The sequence below is a fragment of the Phasianus colchicus genome, chromosome 2 (assembly GCF_987193195.1).
Source record: "Phasianus colchicus chromosome 2, bPhaCol1.hap1.1, whole genome shotgun sequence".
NCBI classification, from domain to species: domain Eukaryota; kingdom Metazoa; phylum Chordata; class Aves; order Galliformes; family Phasianidae; genus Phasianus; species Phasianus colchicus.
The window spans coordinates 62,633,244-62,657,790 of NC_143437.1; the positions used below are offsets into that span (position 1 = coordinate 62,633,244).

Below are 24,547 nucleotides of genomic sequence, written 5' to 3' on the forward strand. Positions count from 1 at the left end.
CCAGGCTGGATGTGGCTCTGGGCAGCCTGGTCTAGTGGTAGTGCTGAAACTAGATGATCTTTGAAGTCCTTTTCAACACAAGCCATTCTATGATTCTCTGCTTTTTCCCCCTTACTCAATTGCAAGGGATCACAGGGAGTCTGGCAGTAATTAAAAGGAGTTCCTGGTGACTCTAAAAAGTGCTTTCATTGAGATGATTTAGGGTTGCATTACTGTGTCTTGAAACAGGTCTGTCAGATTTCCTTAGGTGAGAGGATGGACTTGTCAAATAAGATTCCATAAAGCAGAAAAGTAAAGCATGGCCAAGAGCTGGGCTCTTCAAGGTGTCCTCTGCTGCTTCCTCTATTTGCAGGCATGATAACTAATAAGGAGGGAAGACAGAAGAGGTGAGGAAGGGAGAATGTTGTTCTGACAAATTTTTAATTATAATTATGTGGAGGTATTAAAAATGTTTTTCTAGATATATTATGTAGTCTGTTGTAATATTTTTTCAAAGATGTGTGCTGGGAACTGAAATGCTATTTTTCTGTGAAGAAATGAACCTCCCAATCCTAAGTGAAATATATACCTGGGAAAGAGATCAGAAAGCATAAGAGAAGACTTTTTTTTCTTTTTTAATGGAGAAGCTGTGAATGAAAACATGCAAACAACCCTCTATTGTATCTTAGTTTCAGCTGGGATATCTTAGATTCAGCTAGGCCTGTTATTATTGTATGTTTTGGTTCTAGGACAAAATCAAAACCAGTGTTGATAATGTACCAGTGTTTACAGTTGCTGCTAAGCAGTGTTGTACAGAGCCAAGGCCATTCTCTGTGAAAGACCCCTGGAGCTGGGAAGGAACAGAATTAGGACAGCTGACTTAAACTAGCCTAGGGGATATTCCATAATACGTGACATCAAACTGAAGGGGCTTTGAAGGGGGTGGGAGTCCATCTCCCTCTCTTCTGCTACTTGAGGGGGGCTAGATGGGCACTGGTCAGTGGGTGGTGAGTAACTGCTTGTGCAGCACTTGTTGAATACATATATATAGTCATAATGATTTTCCTTTTTGCTATCTAAGTAAAGAGTTTTGTCTCAAGTCATGAGAATCTCTATCCCAGTGGGAAGGGGGGCAGTGAGCAAATGACTATGTGCTGCTGAGCCACCTGCTGAGTTAAAATATGTCACATAGAAATTTTTCCCCTTTTTCTGTTCTCTGTCCCCTCCTCTTTTAGTGGTTATTCTTTCAGGTATTTTGCTTTCTGTAGGTAAGCATGTATGCTGATAGAAATGCAGTGCATTTTACAGGACTGAAATAATTACTATTTATTGTAATTCTGCTTTAAAACTACATTGCCCTGAACAGAAAACAAACTGAACTTTAATTTAAACAGAGAGTATTGGGCAGCTCTCTGTAACTTTAAGGTGGGCTGGTAGCATATAGAGAATTACAGGCCTTGAAGATGTGAGAATCATAAGGAGAGTTCAGAGTGTTGGGAAGCAGTCTTGCAACCTGTCCTGAAAGAGACTCTCAGAACAGCTGTGATTTATACCAGTAGGAAAGATGCTGTAGATTAACAAAAGCTCTCCTCAGAGAATGCACAATGTTCATCTGTGGTGTGGTATGTGCAGGCTTCTGAACTGAATGTCCAAGAATATCTAGGGCTTGTTTGTTGTGTAACATGGAATGAGTATGGAAATGCTTTTTCTAGCAGATTTGTATTTAGTGTAAGCTTTTTGAAGATAAACATTCTTCTAGACTTTCAAGGAACAGATTTTAGTGATACTAAAACAAAAATAACTTTCCTGCAGAGTTTATATTTCATCGCACAATTATTTTTTCAGTGTTCAGCTGTTCTTTCAGTATTTCAGCAGAGGTGACTGTTCTAATACGTTCTAATTTTAAACTCTCAAAGTTAATGAGTGGCTAATTAAACCTTTGTTTAGAAGAAAAAATGCTTGTAATACACAACATCCCATCTACTGAACTTACAGGACATATAAATCTGAATATGAAGGCTCCATGTTTCCATGTAAGTGCATTTCTTAAAGCCTGAGCCTATCATCTGAATGCAATTAGATAGATACTATATGTTAGCCCAGAAATGAAGTTTAAAGAGGTATGCCTTCAAAATTGTGGGAGGTAATACAGGAGGAAAGAAGTTTCAGAAGGCTTCATGTATGCAGCACAATACAACTGTGTTAGTTTTTTTCCAGTTCATCCTTATGACTTTTTCCAGTGGCATCATTGTGATTATTTTTTTCATGGTGTGCTAACTTTGATCAGAGATGAGAGATGGAAGGTTGCATAAGTGCATCTTCTTCCGTTAATGTATCTCATTTACTGTTTTTTTTTAAATGAGGAAAACACTGTCAAGTTCATACCATATATATGTTACTACAAATCAAATTTTAATGCAGTGAGAAATTAGAGATGCTACAACAATCATCATTTCAAAATAGTGCTTGCATATCTAAACATCACCAAACATATATAAAAGTTTAATTGAAAGAGAATATGCTTCACATCATATTGTTGTCACTGAATTTTATTCTGAAATGTGAACTTAAAAGTATTTTTCCTTATGATTCTGACAGGTCAGAAAAGTGGAGGAAAAAAGTCATTATAAATGTTTTTCCCAAGTCAAATTTTGAAAATATACTTTTCAGCAGGATAAGAATTTCCAACATCGCTTATAGTTAACAGAATTAGTTCATTGCTGTGAGCTTTTATGCTGTGTTTCTTTTGCTGTGAAGTTGATTGCAGGCTGACAAATGGATTCAACTTATAGTGAATACATGGGCTCAGTCTAAGTGCTAGCAGATGGTGGTAAACCAAGCTTGGACCATGCCTGATTGCAGAAAAAGGCTTGGCATTGTATGACTGGTAGCTCTTCCAATTTTGTGTGTCATCCTAGGAGAATGCTTGTTTCAGTTTCAAGAGCATGTTTCAGCATTTATTTAAGGTTCTGTGATTTTCATTGCTGTCTGGGAGAAGCTTGGTGTTCTTTCATGGGGTGCCTACATCCTAATGGCAGAATTTGTACATAATTTTAGAACTGGAAATAAATGATAAGTGAAGTTACTAGACTCAACGTTGTCCTTTTTAATAAAAGGAATCAAATTTTTTTTTAATGCTGGCTCATTTAGCTCATTTTAGCTGTTCAGCTATCACAGTGATTTCCTTAAGGTAAGGAAGCTCTAGTTTAAGCAAAAGAATAGACATAAAATACTCAGGGTGGGCATTTTGCTTGGAAACTAATTTTTACTCTTCTTCAGACTACAGTGGACTTCATATCAATTTCTTAATTTCGTGATTTTTTTTCATCTTGACTGTTTCATGTACTAGCAGAAATCCTTCTAAATAATATGGAGCTGCATTACTGCTACAACGTCTATCCCATGTACATAAATCTACAGATTTTAAAGCAGAACGTTCTAAGATAATCAAAATAAGTGAGAAAAAGTGGTTACAGTTGTGAAATTTTCTGCTTTGAATACAAATATTATGTATCAACATTAAAAAAAAAAAAAAAAAAAAGCAGAAGCTATTTTAAATTTTTATTGCATTTCAAAGCACAAGAGAAATCTTCCACTTGACTTCTTTATCAGTGCTGTCCCACATAATGGTGTCTCGGTGCTGAAGGAGATAATGTGGTGTGAAACATGGGTGCCTGGTCATGGTGGGCCTGCACAAACATTATTTCTCTTGGCATATTGTCTTCCTCCTGTGCTCAGTCTTTTTGTAGATCTTTTTGTAGTACAGTCTCTTCTGTGCTGGATAACGGAACCAGCCACAACAGCAGTAATAGTGTGGCAATCCTATGTGGAGCCAGAGTAGATCAGCTCTGTAATGTTGGGGGGCACCCGTGGCATCAACGGCGTACCTGCTGGACCAGGGAACTCTTCTGTCATAAGGGAGCTGGAAATTGGGTTTTCCTCACCTCTGGGCACCACCAGCATCTTGCATACCAACTGCGTGCATGCATGTGTATGGCATTAAATTTACAATATGATACGTGTATGTTACATTTGGTTCCCAACTCATTGGGGGAAGAGAGAGATGCTGAAGAGCAGACTTCTTGGCCTCAGTGTGGTGTTCATAATCTACTTGTGGCCTCCTTCTCTCCCTGTGTATCTTAGGGTTGCCTGATAGGCAAATGATTCTAGTAGAATTGAGCTCTCCTTGGTCACTGCCTTTCCCAGCAAGCGTGGTGAAAGCAGGTCCTCCTTAGAAGGGCTGTAGGGGGAGGTCCCATGGGGAGCTTTCATTGCAGGCTTGATGTGAGGATGAGCTATAGGTGGCTAACTATGCTGCTGTGGCATGCATACCACAAGTGGCGTGTCGAACAGCTTGAGGGCTGCAGGCAGTACTCTTGACCTGTGCATAAGTGGTGAACTTGTTGAGGATGCAGCACTCTTGTTGCTGTTATGCAGAGGCTCTGACAGCTCAAATACGCAGCAGTGCTAAAGGATTCGTGGATATGATAATCCTTGCTTGCTACTGGGCCTTATTTGGGTTTGATTTCTGTTTTGTTTGTTTTAGATCTAACAGCTGCTGCTTCTGTTACTGATGCGTAACGTGAATGCTTTCTGGCTTTTAAGGTGTTGCTGTGAACCACAGATGTCAAAAACAGTGTCCCTAAAAATTACATTCTCAGATTTAAACTTAACCTGCCCACATCTCAGTTGCTGCAAACCACAGTTCATAGATATTTCTCTTCCATCCTTAGCATCTGTGCTTTTGCACTCCACTGGTGATCTGAAATAGTTTTTTGAAGGATGCTGATCTTTTGCAGGTCTTTAAAATGAAAGTTGACTGCAGCGTTTATAAAACTAAAGTAACTGTTTATGTGTACTTGGATTTCTTTCTGTATTCAACAAGGCTCTCAGCGCTTTCCTTACTCAATGGCATGACATAATTATGTGTAGCTTTTAGGTTCACTTCTGATAAAACCCTCTGAACGCTTTTTCTGTCAGATACTTCAATCTATGCAGTCCTGGCATATTTCTGGTTAGATAGATTGACCTCCTTATGTTATCATTGCAAAAGAACCCCAAGCCCTCAGAACAAGGTTTGAAAAGAAACCTCCCAGGGGTTCACATCAGCTTCACAAGGATGAATGCGAGCACTAAAACCAAGACTATGAGCAGGAAATTGAGCAGCAGGTTGAGACCTCTGTTGGTAGCAAGATCCATAATGTGTGCTGGTCTGCCCTCTTGTGCTCGCAGCAGCCCTCTGGATTGTTTGCTCGATGGTAAGCAGTGCAGAGTCACACAAATTTCATTGTCCTCAGCTGTTCACCTGTTCTTAGTTTCTGCCAATTATGAAAAAAATTATTAACAGAAAGTACTTTTTTCCTTTCTAAAAAAAAAAAAAAAAAAAAAAATCTGAGTGTTCCTACAAGCCTTCTTGTTTCTCCAAATTCCTTTTTAAAATAAAAAAAGTTAATGAAAGACTTGAATTTTGTACAGATTGGCTCTTTATTTATTTACGTTTTCTATGTGCACAGCGCTCTGCAGGACCCTGTGATTTCTAACAGAACACTATTCTCAGGGTTTACTCCAGTAGTAGATTGGAAAAATTCTTTTTTCTAAAAGGTCTTTGTAGATGAAAAACCCAACATTTTCTGGGCAAAATGCACCTCTGTTAATTGGAGCATTTCCTACCTTTCTAGGTTCTGGCATAGTGCACCATTGTGTAGGGAGTGTTTTGCCAACAGCATGCTGCATAGGATTCATTGCATCTTTGCAACGTGAATTCCACATGAGTCTAGATTGAGCTGGCAGAGGAGGCCTCTGTAGTGCTACTAGTAGCACGTATGCCATAGCCTTTTGTAAGATAATATCTTATTGATTGTTTTATATGCAAAAATGTATGCGTAGAAAAGAAACAAATATGACCAGTTCTCTCTTACGCTGAAATGTTGCCAGACCTTTTTAATAATCAGCTAAGTTCTTAGAAAAGATCACAAGAGGGCACTGTTCACTGTTCTATAGTTCTGTATTCTATATGAGATGATGCTTCTGTGATTTTTATCTTTAAGAACAAACAAAAAGTAAGAGCAACAAAAAAGAATCTTAGAAAGTAGTCAGCTTGACTGAACTGGTTGTCAGATACTACCAAGAATATAGAGCCTATTTAAAAATGACTTCAATTGTCTGTGTTCTTGTGAAAATAACCACCAGTTTTTAAAGGCATTCTTGGAAATGCATTCTGGGTTTAAGCCTTGCAGTGAGCGAGAGGTGTTCTATCATCTCTTTCCATAAGCAAAACACAGACCTCCTTCAGTTTTTAACATCTAGTCAAAGCTAAAAGGCTCACATTCAATGTTAAATATGATATCCCTGGATGCTGTAGAACATCGCAAATATTTTTATGACAGTTAATAGCCATTTAAAGTTGATATCTGTCCGTAATCTATCATGGATCAGTTTGCTTCCAATTAGGAACAAGGGTACTCTCTAAATGAATGTGTTCATTTAGAGGCTCTGTGCTCAAATCTTGGTACAGCAGGTTTAAAGTACAAGGCATGAGTGTATATCTAATATGATTATTGTTTTCCAGATATTCTTAAAAGTTCTGTAGAAGTTCTTTGTGCTTGGAGGACAAAGACTTTGCATTTTGTGAGAAGCTTTGTTAAAGGCTTCTCTGACTTTAAAGGCTGCCCGACACTGGTGTTGAACTGAGTGACAGACTTGTCAATGGCTACCTCTCATTCACATAACTTTGATTTTTAAGTAGATAGTGGGATGGATGCTTCTTTGTAAACGATTGTGTTTGAATATCTTCTTTTATTCAGTAATATGTTTTCAAACAGTCATTTTAATAAATAAAAATACAGCTGATGCTAGTTTAGAAGCTTTTACAAGTATACCAAGGAAAATACTATGTATAAGAGCCTTTATCTCTGGGTTCAGTTGACATTTTGTGATGTAGAGCATGGGAGCAATTTTTCATATCAACAGAACACTGAAGTGCAAATGAACTTTATAGTACTTGCAATTTATCTGTGGTGATGTAAAATAACAGTAGAGCTTCCAGCTTATTTGTACCTTGGTTGATTCTTGTTTGCTTATTATCTTTAAATGATTAATGGCTTTTGAGGTACATAAGAAAAAAGCAGGTATTTTAATTTTTATAGGAAAGCTGTTTTTTCTTTATTTAGCAGTACTCTGCTTTGACTACAGGCTTGTAGATCCTGTAACTTCAAAATGATCTCCGAATGTGTACTGATATTTTCTCTTAGCACTTTTTCTCTTCAGAAAGTTTTTTCAGTACTATAAAACAATCAGTTATTTCCAGTAGAAATTTATTAAAATAAGTCAAAATTAATCTAAAATGCCTGTATGAGAAAAGCAAGATGGAAACCTTCTCATCACATAATATAGATTTAAAAATAGAAGAAAGTAACGCTTCTATTATTTGTATTCTCCCCATAGAAAGTAGTACATCGTGGCTTTTCTTTTCCTTCTTCTATGTGGTAGTAGTGATAGGAAAAGTGCATGTATGGAAAATCATGATTTGTGAAAATGATCAGAATGCACGAAACAGGAATTGAGGTTTATATTGACAATTCTAGTCATTATGACTTGAAATGGGATGCGTGTGTTGCCGATTACATCAGTATTTGCCTTAATGCTCATACAGTAACTAACTAAATCTAGTGACTAACCTTACTTCAGAGATCTGCTCTTAGTGTACCTAAGTTGGGAAGTTTGTCACCACTGAGCTTGCATTACATTCAATATAAGAGTTATTTTTTTTTCTCAAAGATTTCTTCTCTTTCTGCTCAGTTGTTCATTGTTAACCTATATTTATCTAATGTTAAGTCTTAAAGACAGAATACAAGATTTAAGATAAACTTCATTTGATTTTCTGCTTTCATCAGTGGGATTGTTTGCCCAAGATGGTATAGAAAGATGCCTGTTTAAAATAGATGTCTGATCTCTGCCTGTTGATTGTTGAGCTTTCTTTGTTTGAAAACTGTAATGTTTCTAGGAATTTAGCCTAACACCAACATGTGAGAGGGCTGGAAGTCTGCTCAGGCCTGTTACTGATATCTGCTGGGGCAGAAGCTTCGTCTTCTATTTGTATAGACTGTGTTTTACGAGCTAAACAAATTTTTCAGCAATGTTCTTCCTCCTGTACATAATGATACATATCATTTATCTTAGGAAAATACTTGCTTGCTCTCTAACAGTCATTTGCAGTTGAGGATGGTGGTGTTGCTTGTATTTCTGCAGTATGCCCCATTTGCAGTAGTAAAAATGACCTAAACCTTTTTCTTTATCACATCAAATGTAAGTCACATAGAACGGCAGTGGCAAATGCCAAACTATCTATGTTTTAAACTCGGGCAATTATTGTGTGAATTATAGCAGGCTGCACTCAAGTTGTCTGCAACCAAACATTAAGAACTTGGAGCTATATGCAATTTTTTTTTACTTGTGCCAGTTGTTCTTGCTACTCACAGAAAATGAAATCTTTGCCAGTATAGTAGCATGCATTTGTCTGCAAAAACATACTGAAAAATCTTTTTAGTTGTCATTTAATTCTGTAAGATTATATCATGTGAAAATGGAACAGTGACAAATGCCAGTGAAAAAAATTGCCTTTTTGTTTTCAGATCCAAGGTGTGAATGTATAGAAATATGCGCATACATTATATTTTTTATATATATATATGATCCTTTAAATTTGAAGAAGAGCATTTGAAATTAAAAAAAAAAAAATCTGTTCAGAAGATACTTTTTTGTTTTTCTTTCATTCTTATAAAAATGCTAGAACAAGGTGAATGCCTTCAGTTGATAGCACAAAGATACAGCATGTTTCAGGACTCAGAGCAGATGTCCTCCTACTCTGCAGTATGTGTGCCAGCAGCTGTTTTTTGGGCTGAATTTGGAACATGCTCCATGGTTTATGGACTTCCAGAGAAACTCAAAGATCCTGAAAAAGTGCACTTCTTGTTTGTCTGTAGTGGCTAACCCATGGAGAACTTGCTAAAACATGGGGAGACCAACCCTCTGAAGAGGCAGTTCCCTGCAACAGAACAGACATCTCTTGACTGAACAGATAAAATAGGTCATGCACAGCTGTGTAACAACAGGCTCTAGACACTGTTCAGCACAGAACTGTGTTTTTAATACATGTGGCAGGCAGTAAGAGCAGCGCGATGGCTGGCACACAGCACAGCCTTAGTCCAAGTGCTAGCCCCTCTCCCAAGGGGATCCTTGCATTGGGGTTGGAAGTGGAGGTCGCTCTTCCCTTTGGGCGGCTTTCCTAGAGAACAGTGCAGAGAAGTGCTGGAACTTCAGAGGAGCATCACAATGATACAGATCAGCAAGAGGCAAATTAAGATCAGGCAGAAATTCACAAAGAGCTCCTGGAGCCTTTGGCGTGCTTGTGGGTTGACCTCAATAGTTGAGGCTCTCCTCAGAGCAGAGCGGGTTATGTATTGGACCTTCTCCATGGCAGCAAGAAAGCAGAGGGCACAAATCAGAGGTTTTAGAAGTGCAGGAAAGGAGAGGAGTTGTCAGGAACAGTGAAAAGTGCCTGTTATCTTCTCTTTTTGTTTAGACAGCCTTTGTGGAGCTGGGAAAGCAGGAAAGTGAAGAGTTAGAAATGCAGAAGTAAAGTGCTTTGATAAGTGCAGATAGAGATTGTTTTAAGGTTCTGAGAAGCTTGAAGTAAATAAGTTGTTTTCACAAGGGCTTTAGTTTTAAAATGATGTTTTTAAAATGTTATTTTCCAAGTTCAGGTTTGTGCTGCATTACGTTTCTCCTCCCAGGGGCGAGCACCTGCATCTCGGCAGGGGTTGAAGACTGTAAAATGGAAATTGTGGAAATGTGGGACTTACCAGGTCCTGCCTTTTTAGATCCTTATCTTTCCATCTTTTGTGGCCTGTGAAAAGACTGAGGTTGCTTTCTGCCCTTTTCCCCCCATTACTGCAAATTCAAGCACACTTGAAGTCTTGTGTTAGGGCTGGAGGCCAGGATATGCCTGGCTGTGCTTGCTTGTGATCTGTATAGATGCTTAGACTTGCCAGAGCCTTGTTTTGGATGGGAGGAGAATGAATCTTTATGCGTTGCCATTCCAAACAAAAAATACTTTATGGTGTGTAATTAAAAGCTATACATCATTGATACAAGGAATTTTAGTAGTATATTTTTCATTAGACAGAATAGGATAAGGCCTAAAATGTTTAGGTACGCAGGCTGCTATGGGAGCAAGATAAAGCATGTGTATTACTTTGTCTCCTGCTTGAAATAAAACATGCACTCCTGTATCTTCTCCCTTTTGATGGCAGATGGAAGCACAGGGTGTTGGTTTTCTTAGAACTCTCAGTGGGTTATAAAAGCCCTACTGTGTGAATCTTCTATGACAACGGGCTGTGTGCTTGCTTAACTCGCGGCAAAGTGTAGGTGCTATAGTAATGTGAAAAATTAGTTCTTAACGTGATGATGTTATATACATCTCTCAAATGCTGCTCTGAATGCTTAACTTGCCCCCTGGTGGTTTATGAGTATATATTGTGATAATGTTTTTTACACGAGGCCTCTCCTTATCTTGTTTGGTGTGTTTTTGTGTTGTGTTATGGTGTTTTGTTTTTTTTTTCTCTCCAGTAAATTATACAGATACTTGCCTTTCTCTCTTTCATATATGTTAGGTAAAGGCAAACACTTGCTTAGGTATCTGCCACTAGAATTATAGGACATTTTGACTGACCCAGAGATGTTTTGTCACCCATGAGTTTGTCTTCAGGTGTGTCTAAAATGGAAGAACCTTAAAATGAAACAAAAACATTTTTCAGGCTCTTTTTAAACCTTCCATGTGGGTCTCTAAAGTAAGATGGCATTATATGAGCAGAATACATGTGTTTTCAATACTGATGACAGCACTGGTATTTAAAAAAAGGAAAAAAAAAAAGGCTACTGAAAGGAAGCACGCTATACATGGATTTTTTTTAATATACTTTTAGGTGATTCCCTGTGATGGTATCTCCAAAATCTGAACTTCAGATTTTTTTACGGTGACTTCACAGAATCACAGAATGGCCAGGGTTGGAAGGGACCTCAAGGACCATGAATCTCCAACCCCCCTGCCATGTGCAGGCCACCAACCTCCCCATTTAATACTAGACCAGGCTGCCCAGGGCCCCATCCAATCTGGCCTTGAATACTTCCACGGGGCATCCACAACCTCTCTGTGCAGCCTGTTCCATCACCTCACCACTCTCTCTGTAAAGAATTTCCCCCTGACATCCAACCTAGATCTTCCCTCCCTCAACTTAAAACCATTTCCCCTCGTCCTGCATTTATCAACCCTTTCAGAGGGTTGATTCCCTTCCTGTTTGTAGGCTCCCTTTAGGTACTGAAAGGCTGCAATGAGGTCACAGAATCACAGAATCACAGAATCGTAGGGGTTGGAAGGGACCTCCAGAGATCGAGTCCAACCCCCCTGCCAAAGCAGGATCCCTACACCAGGTCACCCCGCAGCCTTCTTTTTTCCAGGATGAACAAGCCCAGCTCTTTCAGCCTGTCCTCATAGGGGGGGGTGCTCCAGTCCCCTGCTCATTTTCGTGGCCCTCTTCTGGACCCTCTCCAACTTAAGCTCTAGTTGGTCTTGACTTCACAAAGTGCATACCAGGACCTTAGTTTCTAATACTGTTTATCAGCTTTGTTTGACATAACGCTGAACCTGTTCTCATCCATCTAAGTAGTGAAGGTGCTCACCAGGCACAGTGTGCTGAGCTCTTCACTGGCTTCTGCCTGTTCCCAGGGCAGTAATTCCCTGGGTTGGTGGCATGGCATTCCCAGCCTAGAGTGGGCTGCTGTGGGCCAAGCTGTTTGTCTTCTGCACAAGACTCAGGAGATGAATCGCTGATGGATGTAAGCAAGTACAGGTAAGTTTATGCAGCTGTCTTGTGTGATGGACACTCACTGTGCAGAGATTAGAGTTTCCTGAGGATGGCTTCACCCCAAGTCACTGTGTCTTTTTTTTTTTTTTTTAATGTATAGGGTGTGCAGCCTGTGGGCTGTGTGCAACCTCCTGACAGCTAGCTTCACCCTATCTACTCCATCTCTTGGGGGCACTCAGAAGAATTTGAGGAGGAATAGGATTGAGTTTTACCTGCTCCTATATACAGTGAGCCCATTTCTGTGGGCTTAGATGTTCTGCACACTTGCAGGTGCCTGTACGTTATGATGCTGAGTACATTTCCAGGGGCAGTGACTGAAGATTTAGTACTTTAGTACTGCTCTAAAGGATGGGCTGGGCATCACAGGGGGGAAGCCATCACCAGTTCAGGGAATCAGAGAGATCTCAAGGAGAACAAAACATTAGCATGTAGCCAGTCACTGTGCCAGCGTACCAGAGAAGTGATACAAAAGGATTAAAAAAAAAAAAAAAAAAGTAGAGTATATTAGAGCATATACCCCGTATTGCTAGAAGAAAAACATAGAAAAGGGATGAAGACAGGTCAGATTACAATAACAGATTGTGTGGGTTTGGAAATTTTTAAAACAGCTGTGTTGCTTTCCCTACTTAGCCTGCCTGTGAGGGAAGTTCACTTGTAAGCAAAGGGAACAAATTCTGCTTAACCAAGTTTTTCTTTACAAGTGCATAGTTTCAAGCAGTAAACACATACCTTACTCGTTAGTCCTCCATGATGCTGTTACCACCTGAAGTGTGCATAAAGAGAAACAAGAGTCAGTAATACAGCTGCAGCTGGGTGGCTAACAAGGTCAAAAAGGGCAGCCTGACAATTACACTAAAACAAACACAATCATTGCACAGATAATAGTTTTCTCTGTTGTTTGCCCACTGTCCTTGCTTTAGGTCAATATGCACAAAAACACCTCTTGAAAGTGCAGCAATTAGTGAGATTTATTTGGCTTTGAAGCCAAACTGCATTGCCTTTGGGTGTGACAAGCCCAGAAGGGAATCTGTTGGTTGCATTGGTGTACAGTTGTGTTTAAGGCAGGGTTGTTAATGAACCTGTCTCGTCTTCCTGCAGAGCTGCCCTGGGTACATGACATGGTTAACCCCATGTTGCTGAATGGGGTATCCCCTACACTTGGGGCCTTAGGGTGAGTCGCTAGTTACAATTACTGCCTCCCTCTTCACTGACATATGACTGTTTCCCTGATTTGTGTCAGGCTATTTTTATCTTTGTTACTGGATGTCCTTCACCATGAGAGGAGATCTGTGACCAAAGTGAAAACTGTGGGCCACGCTCGTTCCTGGTGCAACTGCATTGACTCCATTGAAGTCACACAGGATAAATTTGGCTCCTTTGGAAATGCCACAGCAATTTTAGACACAGCCTGTTTCCTGTCATATGTTTACTAAATGCAGTGGTGATATCACTGGAATGAGTTTGACATATTTGATTTGTTGCTGCCCCATACAAGCAAGCTAAGCCCTGAAAAGGCATTGTTAAAAACTCCTATTGTGTAGTAGCTTATTTCATAGATTTTTACAATGAAATTTAAAAAACAAACAAAAATAAAGCAACCAAAACAAAAACAACCCAGCAATAGTGGTCTGGTTTCATATGCTGGAAATAAGTTTCTTGCTCATCATCAGGATAGCAATGCAAAAAAGCACCTTTAAATTCTGTGATCCTTGTTCTACATGTTGAGAACTGTTCCAAACTCTAGAACTGTACCCAGTGTAAGAAATTTCTTTCTATGTTTGTGTGAACAGCGTGGTGTCCCTGGGTACATTCTCTGCACATTCAGAGAAGATGCATTTAAAGATTTGTGTGTACAGTGCCAAAGTGACAAAGAAATGCAGTGAATTGTTGACTCTGGTGTCTTTTGTCCCAGTTGTCCATGGAGGAAGTGTTACAGAGAGTTACAGCTCTGCCTGCACAATGCACCTGCAGTTGATGTTTAGGCATGCTTGTCATCTCTGCTGGCTTCCTGTGTTAATGTATAGATATTATTCCCAGTTGCATTGCTTTGTTTTGAACTTGGCTGTAAAGCACCTTCTCACTGATGTGTGGAGCCATTTCACTTGAAACCTCCCAAGTCTGAAAATTCTCCTTTTCTGTGTGAGGAAGCTGAGAGCTAATAAGAAACCAGTCTGAATTGGCTTGAGAGACTTCTAGTGGGTCTCTGCTCTCAATTCAATGAATAAAAAGGCTTCCACTGATAAAAACATAAAAACAGAAGCTGCTTACAGGTTTTCAACCACAGAAGTGATCAATAGAGGTATGTTACAATTTGTTTTCTTGTAAAAGAATGAAATGGTCTGGAGGCAACTTGCTGGGTTTTATGCCTTTAGCTGGGTGTATATTTACTCACACTAGGGGTGCAGGATGCTGTTTCCTGCTCTGTTTCTAGGCTGGGAGTTGACTAGGCAGTTGTACCAGTGAAAAACTGTGTCAGCCAACTCAACAGCTGGACTGCAGGGAACAAAAAGCTAACTAAAAAAAATAATGAAGAAAACATAAGGGGAAAGAGAGCTAGTAATCGAAAAGACTGGGATGGGTGAAGGCAGGAATGCAGAAAATCATGCAGGTGAAGACAAACTGAGGGAGAAAAAATGAGCAAAGGAAGAGTGAGGGAGTGTGGAAAAAGAGCAAGGAATTGCATGGGGGAAACAGAAAATTGCAGCTGGAGTACCTTTTCAGTGAAAGGAGGCATAGACTGACTAGAAGGATATGGTTTTACTTTTTTAATTGCATGCAGAGAACATTGGTTTTGAGATGGGGAAAAATAATAATTCAGCTCAGATTTTGGGATGTACTGGTAAAAGGAAAGCAAACTATTTTTTCTGTTTTGAAGTCTGTATTGTACTGAAGTGTCAGTGCAAAAGGCTCACACTTTAAAAGTAACTGTTTAGATTCAGTTTTTCCTGTTTTACATTTTTCATTTTGAGTAGTTTTTATGTTCTCCATGTTCTAGAAATGAGATCATCAGTTAGTAAGAGCCTTTAGCTATATTTAAAGGCCATGAGAAAGATAAAGGTATGGATATATTTTAAAAAAAAAAAAAGAAAAGTGAACTATTAAATTCTTGAACATGCATAGCTTGGCATTTTGTGTTTTGTTTTTTTTTTCTTTTTTTTTTTTTTTGGAGGTTATCCATGTACTTTGTGGCTAACTGTGACTTTTATCTCTATTTCTGTCTATGAAAGCAGCCTGGAAGCTGCTGTCTTTGGTTCGATTTTAACTCTAGGCTAAATTTCCTGCAAGTGCTGCAGAACGGCACAGTAGAGTCTTGGGCAGGTACCTCAGCCTGCAAACTCATCTGTTACCTCATTAAAATAGGATGTATGATGCCATGTACTTTTTTCCAGCTGTATGATTTACTTTTTTATAGAAAAGCTCCTACTGGGAGATGGCTCCTTTCTCTACTGTATGCCTGAGGAATTAACACCTTGTAGTTTCATGTTAGGTTTTAGGTTCTGGTGATTCTGATGTTACCTATTAATAAATGGGGTAGGTGCAGTGTGAACCAAAGTGAGTGCATGCGAACTGAATTGCATCTAACATGTATAAGAACATACAAGTGGGTGGGCATTCTGGAAGTTATTTCTTATTTTAACATTTTTAGCAGCAGTGATGTGGCATGGATTGAAAAGAGAAAACAGTAGATAAGTAAGGTCCTGAGAAGTAACTCAATACCAGGAAAGTCCTCATAAGTCACGTATTGATCTCTGGAAAGCAAAAGCAATCTTCTAGTTCTAAAGTATCTATCTCATAATCTATGGAACATGACATAACTTTCCTGCGGGGTTTTGGTTTTACAGTTGGGATGCTTTTCTACTGCTAATTCAAGTTAGTGCTACAGTGTGTAAAAAGGTGTGTCTTTCCACATAGGTGTATCTCGAACATTCTTGTTTGCAGAAAAACTCAATCAGAATCACCTTTATGGTGTCTAATTATGAATCAGTGTTAGTTTTCTGCTGCACAATGAAGATGCTACATCCTTAACTCTCTTTAAATTGAGAAATTTAATACCGTTTTTTGAAGTAGACATGAATCGGAATCTTTGGAAATACCAATTCAGTTGTCTCTGCTTGATAGGAAATATACAAACTATTTTTTTCCATTTGGAAACGCATTTTAAGTGGCCTCAGTGATAAAAATTGTTTTCCAGAATATTCCTCCTTGTCCATAGGTGTTGGCTTTGAAGGCAGCATGGGTCTGAATACTGCTTCTACCTGGTAGGAACAGCTTCTGGAGAGCTTCCTAACAAGCTGCCTGGCTTCAGGGCTACAGAGCATCCAGCCTTCATGAACCAGCACAGGGTGCTGAGCACAAAGCCAGCTGTTCTTGGGCGTCCTTACCTGATGCCTACCAGTCAAAGAAAAAGGAGCCAGGTGCCTCACGACATCAATTTGTCCCTTTCCTAAACCAAAACTTGAACAGTACCTAAGTAGTAAAGTGGGTGTCAATGGAGGGCAGAACAGCAGCTCTAAGGAGAAGTTTGTTGAGAATAAATCTTACTCCTTCTAGCAATATTCATATATGTTGGGTTGTTGGGGTTTTTTTGTTTTATATAAATATTCTTTGTGGAATGTTCCTGCTTGAGATGTGCTCCTTGTTGCTTGCCAAGGCTGTATTTTTGTTGTACAGTGTATGCACTCTTCTATCAGGATTAAATGGATTACTTTCTGCATTAGAAATTAATTTTGCAATGTTACAAATCCTGGTTACTTTTTTATTTGTTACTAGAAGTATTCTAGTTTGGCAGTTACAGTGACCAGAAAGAAAAAAGAAACCTTTCAAAGGAATTCACAGCATTGATGTTGTATGAATACAGTTGTTTAAGTGTCAAATAATACAATACAATTCCAGTTCTAGCGCTGCTATAAACCAGTTAACATTTGCAATGAAGGATGGTACTTTATCATACAGCAGCCAAAGTTTTTGTTGCTCAGTGTCACACCAGCAAAGCATTCTTCTGTGAGCTCAGTGACAGAGGAGCTTTGCCTTTGTGGGGCTGAGGCACACAGCTGGGCAGTGCCTCTGCAAAACTGGGTTTGAATTTGAAACAAAACAAATCAAGTAGATTAAGAGGAGGAATAAAGGTTGAAGGAAGATGATGAAAGTTTCTCACTGCTGCTGTGACAATAATGCCCAGGGATAGTTAGTGTCTCACCAGCATGTAGAAAAATCTCAGCTGTCCCTTAAAATACAGTACTGTATAAGTAACTCAGAGCAGATTTGCCTAATTTTCCCTACTTTTAGTGAACATTTAGAACTGGCTATTAATTTGAATAGAGGAGTTTATGTATAAAACTGCAACTACAGTGCCTCGCTGTGAGGGTTAAAAGCATCAAATGGAGGGTGCTTACCTCTGCTGCAGGCTGTTGGAGCGTGGTGGCAGCTGCCTGTGGTCTCTGGTAGCCTGTCTGAGTCCGTGACCAAGTGCTGGGAACAATTGAAGGAGGCTGAGGGGAAAAATAACAAAAGTTACAGAGGCAGGACTCCTGGTGTCATTCAGCAATGCAGAAGTTGTGATTGGCCTTGGCCCTGCCTTCTGAAGCCTGCAGTTCTCATCTCCACTTGTTGGCAGCGGGAACGCGCTCAGTTCTGGCAGCTCCTCTGTTCATGTGGGGCTCAGGGAACTGCGGCCAGGGCGCGAGGGAGGGGGTGAGCTGTTTGCTGTGGCCTTTTTTATGTTTACTTACATGAGAACTTAAATAGGAGTTGGTTTGGAGGGTTGTTCTGGCTATGCTACTTTAGCTGCAGCAGTGCAGTTTCTTGTTAATAAAATCCTAAAAATAAAAATAAAATCCATACAGGATTTGGAAATGGAATGATGTTCTTTTGTACCACAGGTTTCTTGAACTTTGTGTATATTTAGATTCAGTAATACTGTTATACAGCTGCTATATGGTTTACAGTGTGATGTAAGTTCTGCAGTATCAGCTTTCTTCTGACCATGTTTGAACTTAATTTTTCTGTATTTCATGCCTTCTCTACCCTCTTGAGTTAATTTGTGGGTTGGAAAGTATGGCGTGTGGTGGTGTTTTTTTCCAAATAAAATCCAGCTTGTATAAATCCTCAAATTATATAGGAATGATTAATTTAGAAGTATTTTACCTTTCTTATGGAATACCACAGTGCCCTTGTGTCTGGGAACTGTGCCCATGATTTTTTGCCCCGTTTTCTGGGGAGAAGTGTAGCTGGATGAAGCACTGCAGGTTACCTTCTGCATCTTACCTATGTCTGGGAAATGCCAAGTGGGGACACGACACACACTGCATCCTGCACTTGTGAGAGGCTTGTGCTGTTTGTTGCATGGGCTGCATTTAAGTAGTAGGGTTTGTGCATCCAGGAAATGGAGAATTTCCTGGGTGTGGAGGCACTAAACTGCTGTGTGTGAAAGCACCCAGCATCAGGCTTCATGTGTGGATGCTACAGGCAGAGTGAGCGTTATCCTCATTTGGAAATGGCAGGCAAAAATACAGAAGCTCAGCTTAACTCTAAACATTTAGATCCAGTTTTGGCAGTTGTTGCTTAGCGTAGATTAGTGTCTGGCTTTGAACAAGAAACCAGACATGATAGGTTGACTTTTTTCAGTTGGTTTATTGTTTAATTTTTTTCTAATTCCCTCTAAGCCATGCTGTGATGCCTGTACTTGAAGACTTTGAAGGTGATGTTTAGCTCTCTTACGCTTTTCTTGGCTACATTACAATTAAAGTTAGAAACTGAGCTTTTATATTATAAATGTGACTGCTTTCTGTTATCCTTTAATAAATCCAGGAAATCCAGGGTCACTTGTTTCAATTGAAAGTTAATAGAGTATCTCCACACTGGTAGTTCTTCACCAGTGCAGAGGCTTTCATAACTTACTAATAATGGCATTATTAACATAAATCTATAACAGTCGAGCAAACTGCATTTGACCTTTTTGTGAGGGAAGTTTCATGTTATCGCTTGCTATCATCCAGCAAAAGTACTGCTGTCTTTGCAAGATGTAATATGAAACTTGTACAAGTGTTACTATTGAAATTCACACCTTCCATTTGTTATTAGAGTCCTGCACCCAGCACTGCAGAGACTAATGTCAATTCCTCCCTTTTACTGAGTCATCCTAAAATCATAGCAGTACTTACTCTTCCCTTGATTCTCGTCTTTTTGTGTTGGTAAATTGCTTGTAATCACCATTCTAAAGCTTTTTTTAACATGAGATGCTTAAAGAATGCTCATTTTTATTACTGAGCCACTGATAGGTTAGGAGCTGCAATCATACCATTCTTTAAAAAGACTATGCTATTTAGAAGTGAAAGATAAGGCATTAATGCAAATGGTAATACTTCATCTGAAATGTAACGCATGTCTTCTGGATATGTTTAAGTCAGATAAGAAATGCTACATTTAAATAAAATTGGAAATGCATTTGGTAAATAACAGTAAAATTCCCCACTGCAGATCTTGCAAATGGTTTGGATTTGTATTGGTGTTTTCCTGGCAAGAGGCTTGCTGGGATACGATCTCTCCAGAAGCCTGCCCAGGTTGGTTTGGTGTCACATACTGGTGAGGCTTGCTAGGACCTGTGTGAGGCAGCTTGCTGCTCAGGGACCGGGCAGCAGAACCACATGTGTGAGGGCGTCTGCATGCTTTTCAGTTTCCTCCTTGGTAGCCTTAGTCTGAGCACCCACGGAGTCCAGAAGGGAACAGCTTTTAAAAAAGGAATTTGTGTTGGAGGTTTTGGTCTGCTTTATTTTGTTCTGGGGAACAAAAATGTGCAGCTGTTGCTTGCTTGACCTTAAATGGAGATGATCTGGGCTTTCTCCAGTGGGATTAGAGATCTGCCACCAGAGCATGTTTCTTCTCATAAATTTATTTGGAGATCCGGTTGATGTTTGGGATAATGTCCAAAAAGAGATTGTTATATTCCAGCATACCAGCTCCTCCATTTAAGTAATAGTAAAACTTGTATTCATAACAGCAATTTCCTATGGTTTTTTTTGTTTGTTTTCATATGCTGGTTTTCAAATTTCAACTGTAGAGGCATTGCTAACTTGAATAATCTGTGTGCAGAGTTTGAGATGTCAGTGTTTGACCTTTTGATAATCCATGACACAGCATAGAAGCAAACCATAACCCAAGCTTCATTATTTATAAAAGCAAAGAAATTCAGCTATCAGTCTGACTATTCGGGTTACTGCCATCTTCTGTAGCACTGCTCTAGTTTTCTCTCATACCAAAGAGGAGTACATTAATAATATCATACACCCTTGTGTTGTATGTTTGGTTTTAAAGCAACTAAAATGAAGGCAAGGGAGAAGTGCCTGCTCCCACAGGTGTGCACTGGATTGTTTGTGTAGGAGGAACAGAGTGGCGGGTAGCAATATGAAAATTGATCGTGGGAATTAAATCTTTCCTTTTGTAACCAGCAATTTTTGACCTGATTCTGAGGTGCAGTTTATACCTACTGCCCTGGGGAGCCTTTGCCAGTACCTGACCACTCTCTGGTGAAGAGCCTTTTCCTAACACCCTGTTTTATTCTCCCTGACACTGCTCCGTGCTGTTCCCTTGGGTCAACACTGTCCTGCTGTCCCTGTGAGGACCTGCAGGCCACCATGAGACCTCCCCTCAGCTTCCTCCACTCTGGGCTGAACCGGAGCTCAGCTCAGCCACTCCTTATACAGCTTGCCCTCCAGACCCTTCACATTTTTGTAGCCGTCCTCTGGACATTGTCTAATAGTTGTGTTTTATATCATAGTGTCTGAAATCTCACACGGTTGTTCAGGTGAAGATACACCAGTGTATAGTACCACTGGGTCCCTTCAGGTCTCCTCTTAGAACAGCTCAAAGCTACTGACTGGCATTTTTATGTTGCAAGGTGCTTCAGGGGAAGGTCAGGTTGGGGCTTAAGAAATGATTCTACACTGGAGGGTGATCAAGCTTGGGAACAGGCTCCCCTGGGCAGTGGTCATGGCACCAAGCTCCTGGAGTTCAAACAGCGTTACCAGTATTTTCAAATGCTTAATGATCCTTGTACACCCCTTCTAACTTGGGATATATTATAATTCTAATTCTTGCAACATGGATAGAAATCAGGCGTCAGCAAATATGGCTTGTGAGGTGCTTTTTTATGATCTCTGGTAAGGGAAAGGCATCTTTCAGTTATACTGTATTGCATGTATCCTTCAGTAATGTTTGTATTGCAGACTGAGTTCAACTTAAGGCCAGTTTTTTTCTTCTATTCAAAGATACAGGCAAAGCACTATTTTCAGCCACTGTGAACAGCAGTCCAGATTTACAGCAGGTGAGAAGATAGTCTGATCAATTTAGAGATGCTCACATTGCTCATGACTTTGAGTTCTCTTGCTTGAATTTGATAGATTTATGACCCAAATGTTTCTTTTCTGCCTGATGCTTCCTTTAATGCTTACTTAAGTGATTTTCACCTGGATCTGGAATATGACTAGATTCTGATAGTCGTTTATCAATGTTTTCTGGATGCATGGGGACAAACTTGTCTTTTTGAGACTGCAGATTTTCCTCCTACTATCGTGATGCTTACAGCTTCTTTTAGCATTGTAGAGAACAGCTCTGCTGAGAAATTTATCCTTGGTGTTTTGTTTATCTCCTTGGGGAGAAGTAGTATTTACTTCTGCTAAGCATTGGGCAGTCATTAAGTAGTCTGATCTTGTTCTTCGTTATAAACAACAAGAACTAACTTTTGAATCTGCAACTTTTGAAGTATAACACTGCAAAGTGATTAACAAACCTGTATGAACAGAAAACTACGACTTGAGCTGAAATATTTCTCATTTTGGGAATGCTGAATGCTCTGGCAGGGCTGGTTGTCTGATTTATTAATAACCGGAGACATTTTCAGAAAAGTCAGCTTGAAAGTTTTCAGTATAGTCAGTGTTTCTGGCATGAACTTTTAACTATTAGTGTGTATCACAGAACTCACAAGTGTGTGTCACACCTGTTTATTGTCTTCGGTGCTTTGGCCTGGGATTAGGAGAGAAGCAGGGGAACAAGAAATGTTGCCTGTCTCAGAAAACTGACAGTAGCCTTTCATACCCCTGCAGAGAATTCTTGTTTGCCTTGGACACAACGGAGCTAGCACAGACTTAACTTCTTCTATTTTACAGCAAAATATTGATGGAACAAAAAGCCTGCTCTTTCAAATACTTATTACTTATATATCAGTGAAAATAGATTAATGAAGGTCAAAATAATTAGTAATTTGAATAGTAGCAGTTAATTACAGTAGTGCAAAGTGTCTTCAAAATAACAAATTGATACAGAATAGTGATCATCATTAGGGTGGAAATTTTTTTTCTTTTTATGAAATGCTTGTGGGAATTGCCTTTGCTGTGTGCTGGTGTCCTCAGTTGACTAAGCTGAATAATGTGTTTTAGGTGGCATGCAGAGATCCTTATACCTAAGAAACTGTGTTGAGTGTCTTTGAGATAAATTGTTCTAGCAAGCACAGATACTAGCTGTGTTATTTGACATGTTATGAGTGATGGATGAATGGCGGGACAAAGGCATATGAAGGAGAGATAAAGTTGGAAGCCATGTTCCAGTTGCCAAGTGTTGAAGTGGAGACAGTCCAGCATCAACTGCAGCAGCGCAACAGAAGAGAAATGGCTGGGGTTTGGACTCAGCTGCTGTCTATCTCCAGCTGCAGGTTGTCCTTACAGAAACAAACTGCCCAAAAAGATGAACTCACCATTTAGCATCTATAAGCTAAGAGTTCTCTTGTGTGGGACATTACAGAAACTTTTCCCTGTGGTATGGAGGGGTAGCTTGTAGATTAGTGGCCAACAGTACATCCACCTGCCTGACAGGCATCTTCATTCAGGTCGGCATGGAGACAGTGTCAATCAGACATCTAAATTTGGTGTACCAAGAAGGCTCTTCATGCTAATTCTTGGTTGGTCCTACTTTGAGAGGTATGTTTGAGAAATGCAAATGAGAAATACCTTTCCTCCTCTGGGTCTTTATTTTGTTTAAATAGTGGAAAGCCTTTCCTTCCCTTTCTTCAGTAACAAAATGTTGTTTCACAGTTGCATATGCAAGAAAAAAACGCTTTGTCATAAATTTTATTTCATGCCACCCCAAAAATTAAGATCCTAAACTAAATTTTTTCAGAATTTGAGGGAAAATACTTTGTTTTTCTTTTACCCGAATATGCAATGTGGCAAAATAAAGAGGTGGTCTGAATTAGAAGAGTAAGTCACCATTGAGTTAAAAGAACAGATTTCCCCATCTTGAAAGTATTTCCTAATTGAGTATTTTGTTGTGGGCAGCTGCTTCCTCATAAAAGTCCTGTTCTCACTCACTGGAGGACAGAAACTTTGCCATGCAGATTTGAATTTGACTGATGAGTGATAGAGCATAGCTTAATGGAAATAGCCATGGACTAAAATTTGAAGAATAATGAATTTCAATCCCATCTACATTACCACACTTGAGGGCATCTTTGGTTTCTTCAGAGACTGTAAGACATCTATTTTGAGTCTAAATCATAGAGAAGCTAGATAAAGACTTGCATGCACAGCTTTGAACTTGCTTTTAGTTCCTTCCAAATGCTTAGTATTATTTCTGCACTGTTACTGTCTTTGGAAGGGTTTGCTGCAGATGTCTCAATTTTCCTTTCATTCTCTCTGTACTGGACAAAAGAGATTCTCCAGCCAAGTGTACAGAGGGGCTGCTCCAGGCTGAAGTGTAATGCAGCACTACAGCATTTTCCAACAGGATGAAAAATGGCTTCTCATACTCTCATGCAGAAGATGCAGCTTTATCATCATTTTAGCTCAAAGAATGTTCTGGATGAATAAGACCGTGTTTTTTTTAATTCAGATACTTATTGAATAAGTGTGTTTGGTTTTTTTGTTTGTTTGTTTTTAGCCAGGAATAGTCTTATTCATGTTTGACAAAGCCAGTATTTTGCTTACAGAACATGATTTCCACACTAAGAATCTGCAGTGTTCTGGTACTTTTTGGTGAGCCTTAGAAAAAAGTGTCTTCACTTTTATCTCAATATCTTTTCTGTAAAATCTGACTAATAAAGTAGTTTCTTTATAAGATCTCTTGAGACCTACGAGTGGGACGTGCTGACTGCTGGAGGTGGAAGTGCTATTTATTTTTAGTGTGATTTTTCTCTGCTGTTTCTGCTTATATTAAGATCCTAGGTCTGCCCCCATTAATTTATCTCTTAAAGAAGGAAAACACCTTCACACACTGACACCAGTGTTAAAATGCACCCTTACATCATCCTGCTGCTTTTGTTAGAGACAAGTGTGTTTCAAGTACCCCTCATAAACTCAAGTGGAAAAGGTTCATAATTTGAATTGAAGCCAAACAGTTTAAGAATCCATCAGTTGTTCCATGCTCAAATTATGTGACTGTCATCCACGTTTGTGTGGTTCCCAGTTTAAAAGAGAATCCTGTGTTAAACTAGTTGTGTTTCTTTTATTTGTCAGTGGTGCAGACATTTCAGGCCAGAATCTTCAAATATGTGTCTTTAGATGTTCCAACGGTTGATTTTCAGAAGTAAAGGCCTCTGTAATTCCTTCTAAATCTGGAGGAGGGGGGGGGGAAACAAACAAACAAACAGGTCTGTGGCATTT

At 39.5% G+C, this 24,547-nt stretch overlaps 2 protein-coding genes across 11 annotated transcripts in view; one reads left to right on the forward strand and one right to left on the reverse strand.

The window, feature by feature from the left end:
• CEP85L (centrosomal protein 85L) overlaps positions 1-24,547 on the forward strand; it is a 139,708-nt gene that overhangs the window by 75,661 nt on the left and 39,500 nt on the right. The gene's annotated exons all lie outside the window — the stretch shown is intronic.
• PLN (phospholamban) lies at positions 3,528-17,582 on the reverse strand. 3 transcript variants are annotated; one of them, XR_016464396.1, is made up of 4 exons: positions 17,476-17,582; positions 17,294-17,389; positions 12,630-12,663; positions 3,528-5,297 (listed from the first exon to the last, which is right to left on the reverse strand). XR_016464396.1 is itself a non-coding variant. In XM_031611264.2 (3 exons), exon 3 carries the CDS (start codon positions 9,450-9,452, stop codon positions 9,294-9,296), a length of 159 nt encoding a protein of 52 aa, XP_031467124.1. In that variant the 5' UTR covers positions 9,453-9,574; positions 12,630-12,663; positions 17,294-17,451; the 3' UTR covers positions 9,269-9,293. The 3 variants fall into 3 exon arrangements, 1 of the variants encoding a protein (XP_031467124.1); XR_004169394.2 differs by lacking the exon at positions 17,476-17,582 and having other exon boundaries at positions 17,294-17,424; XM_031611264.2 differs by lacking the exons at positions 3,528-5,297; positions 17,476-17,582 and adding an exon at positions 9,269-9,574 and having other exon boundaries at positions 17,294-17,451.